The following is a 3,644-nucleotide window of genomic DNA, read 5'->3' as shown; positions in this document are numbered from 1 at the left end:
AATGGACAGCTTAGGAGTACCCTAATTAAGTTAATAACAATGTACCTACCTATATAGTTTTATATAGTTTAAGTTTAAAAAATTTGGTTCTCAAAAGAAATTTCAATCGTTGTACTGTTGATATTTGGCTCTGTTGACTAATGAATTTGCCGACCACTGCCTTAGGATAATTTCACCAGAGCTCTACTGCAACACTGGAGGAGGTAATGAGCATAACAAGTGGTGGTCAAATGCAGCAGCTTGTTACCTTTCTTAGTACAGTATCTGAACAACTATCAACAGAATAACCAGCAACCAACTGATTAAAAATAATTCATGGAGCCCAAGCAGGTTTGGCTCAGTGGATAGAATGTCAGCCTGCGGACTGAAGTGTCCCAGGTTTGATTTCCATCAGGGGCACATGCCAGGGTTGCGGGCTCAGTTCCCAGTAGGGGGCGTGCAGGAGGCATGCAGGAGGCAACTGATCGATGATTCTCTTTCATCTTTGATGTTTCTAGCTCTCTCTCCCTCTTCCTTCCTCTCTGAAATCAATAAAAATATATTAAAAACAAAACAAAAATAAGCCATGGAATAATCAGGGAAATTTGTACATGATGATACTAAGTAATTAATGATTTTTTGAGATGTGGTATTATAGTTACATTAAAAGAGAGAGCTTCAACATAAGAAAATCAATTGATGTAATACATCACATTAATAGAATGAAGGAAAAAATCCACATGATCATCTTAATTAACAAAGAAAAGGCATTTTGCAAAATCCAACACATTTTCATGATAAAACTCTCTCATAAAAACAAAAGTAAAGGGAACCTTCCTTAACATAATAAATGGCATTTATGAAAAACCACAGCTCACATCATATTCAATGGTGAAAGATTGAAAGTTTTCCACATAACATCAGGAATAAGACAAGGATGCCTGCTTTCACCACTGCTGTTCAACATTGTGCTCTAAGTTTTAGCCAGAGCAATAAAACAAGGGGGGCAAATAAAGCAAATTGCAAAGGAAGAAATAGAAAATCATCTCTGTTTGCAGAGGACTTGATCCTATCATTTTTAAAAATCCAAATGAAAGCTATTAGAGCCAATAGATTCAGCAAACTTGCAGGGTTCAAGATGGCAATACTCTCCAAACAGATCTACAGATTAAATGCCATCCTCATCAAAATTCCAACAGAGCCCTAGCCAGTGTGGCTCAGTGGATAGAGCATCGGCCTGCGGACTGAAGGGTCCTAGGTTCGATTCCGGTCAAGGGCATGTACCTTGGTTGCAGGCACATCCCCAGTAGGGGGTGTGCAGGAGGCAGCTGATCAATGTTTCTCTCTCATCGATGTTTCTAACTTTCCATCTCTCTCCCTTCTTCCCTATAAAAAGTCAATAAAATATGTTTAAAAAAAAAATTCCAACAGAATTTTTGTATAAAGGGACAAGCTGATCCTAAATACTTCCCAAGATACTCAAGTACCTATGTTTTTACTAACTGATGGTAATTGTAATAAACATAACAGTGTAATACATGACATGTATATATGAAAAAATATTATAGCTATCCTAAAAATATATTTGGATAAAATGCTTTTGCAGAGAAAACTGTTCATTAGCTGTGGATCAGATAGTAACTATCTCATAACAACTATTCTCCTTCTAAACTGTAAATACCCTCCTTGTGGTACTAAAAACCACAAAGCACAATTATATTTTTTTCAACAGGAATACTCCTTTGTTAAATAAGTTCAGGGCTTTGAAAAAACCCATCACATAACCCAAGTAGCTCCTTTAAAAAAAATACTCTTTTATTGTACCTTCTTGTTCTTTTATGTTTAATTAATAACCTTATCTGATAAGTACAACAGAAATGGAATCACATTTCAGGCTCTATGCCTTCCCTTCATTTCAAAACTTTTGAAAGGAATTGATCTAATGATTTAAGTACAATGCAAAGAAATTCAGTAAGAGTGGACAGAGGTATGTAATATAATACTTGAACCTGAAGTAAAAATAATAATAGAACTATCAAGGACTTCAAATTCCTATTCCCATGCACCTTAAATAAAAATTTTTCCCTTCATTATAGCAAAAGAAAATTAGTCATGTTACCCAATGTCGGTAAGGGGTGGTTTATCTCTTCCTCTTTTATAACAGAGGAAAAGTTCTGGGCTTTTCAGACTTCCATAGTTCAAGTTTGCTTGGAGAGCTGATGGAGTGGCTTCAACACAAGTATAACCTTCAGGTACTGTTTCCCCAGCTGATTTGTTAATAACTGCAATGTCTATAATTGGAGCTTTAGGGCCAGTTGACTTAGTATCTAAACGATTTATTTCTTGATCCAATAGAGTAGATGTATCAGTGAGACCTGCCACGACAAAGTAGTCGGTCACTCTTGGCCCTTTGTCTTCTATCATGGCTGCTATTATATTTCCTAGAAGAGGAAAAAAAATCAATTAAATAAAATACTTTATCCTGGCTCTTTAAAATTAAAGTATTTCTGAGTTAACAGTGATCAACTAACCCACTTGCCAGTTGGATTTATAATCAAATTGTTGTCATTCTATTGAAGCCTGTGTTAGTATCATCTTATGAGCTTTTACCTGCTACAAAGTACAAATTTGCAGCATAAATTCATTTGTAAGGTTACTATAATCCTTTCAAGTGCCTAAGCCTCTGTTAAAAATAATCAAACTGGCCCTAGCCAGTATTTCCCAGTGGTTAGAGTGCCAACCTGCACACCAATGGGTCTCAGGTTTGATTCCCAATAAGGGCACATACCTGGGTACAGGTTTGAACCCTGATCCCCAGCCCGGTTGGGGTGCATGTGGGAGGCAACCAATCGATGTGTCTCTCTCACATTGATGTATCAATGTCTCTCTCTCACACTGATGTTTCTCTCGCTCACTCTCTCTCCTCCACTCCCTCCCTGCCTTCCACTCTCTCTAAATATCAATGGAAAATAAATAATCAAACTATCACAGGTGGGCTCTGGTGCTTTCCTCTGAGCAAAATGCACTTAATAAACAATATTTAGGTCATTTAAAAAATCATTCTCTTTGAAGTTACAGAATTCCTACAGCTACACTTTACATTTAAGAAGACTTCATCATGAATTAGTCAAGGTCTAACACAAAAAGAATAAAGATAATGGTAATAAGTGTAACTAAATCAGTATCTTAATCCAGTTGGGAGTCAGTCCCTTATAGTGAAGAAACTTTATGTAAACACCATATAAACTATATTTAGGGATCATTAAGTATTCCATATGTAAATACCAGATAGAGCATAAAAAACTATAACCAAAGAAGATAAAATTACATACAATACAAATTGACTTGGGTACTACATGGTAAAAACCTAGAGAATATGAACTTTGAGTCAAGATTTCTGTTATCTTTAAACTCAGTGCCTCTAAAAAGAAAATTAAGCTTCTGAGGTTTTGGATATTTCCAGATTTTATATGCTTTTCAAAAACAACTTTCTTGAGAGGTATAATCCTATATAATAAAAGAGAAACACGTAAATGAACCATCCCTCCACTACGTTCACCAATCAGAGTGAGTTTGCAAATTAACCTCATCGCCTCTGTGGAGACTGACAGCAGGTAGGAGGCAGCTCCCAGCACGGCCTGCTTGGCTGTTGCTGCGGTGACCGG

The 3,644-nt window shown here is 36.5% G+C and overlaps 1 protein-coding gene across 2 annotated transcripts in view; it reads right to left on the bottom strand.

Moving 5' to 3' along the window:
- DENND4C (DENN/MADD domain containing 4C) overlaps window positions 1–2,416 on the bottom strand; it is a 90,411-nt gene extending 87,995 nt beyond the window's left edge. For both annotated transcript variants that reach the window (XM_006764926.2, XM_015564730.1), the window contains exon 1: window positions 2,099–2,416. In XM_006764926.2, coding sequence (XP_006764989.1) covers window positions 2,099–2,403 — 305 coding nt within the window. In that variant the 5' untranslated portion in view covers window positions 2,404–2,416. The remainder of the gene's footprint in view (window positions 1–2,098) is intronic.
- Between the last annotated feature and the right edge of the window lie 1,228 nt (window positions 2,417–3,644).

Source organism: Myotis davidii, unplaced genomic scaffold (assembly GCF_000327345.1).
Source record: "Myotis davidii unplaced genomic scaffold, ASM32734v1 scaffold197, whole genome shotgun sequence".
Classification (NCBI taxonomy): domain Eukaryota; kingdom Metazoa; phylum Chordata; class Mammalia; order Chiroptera; family Vespertilionidae; genus Myotis; species Myotis davidii.
Note: the sequence above shows the minus strand (reverse complement) of the source record. Positions and strands in the feature narration are given on the sequence as shown.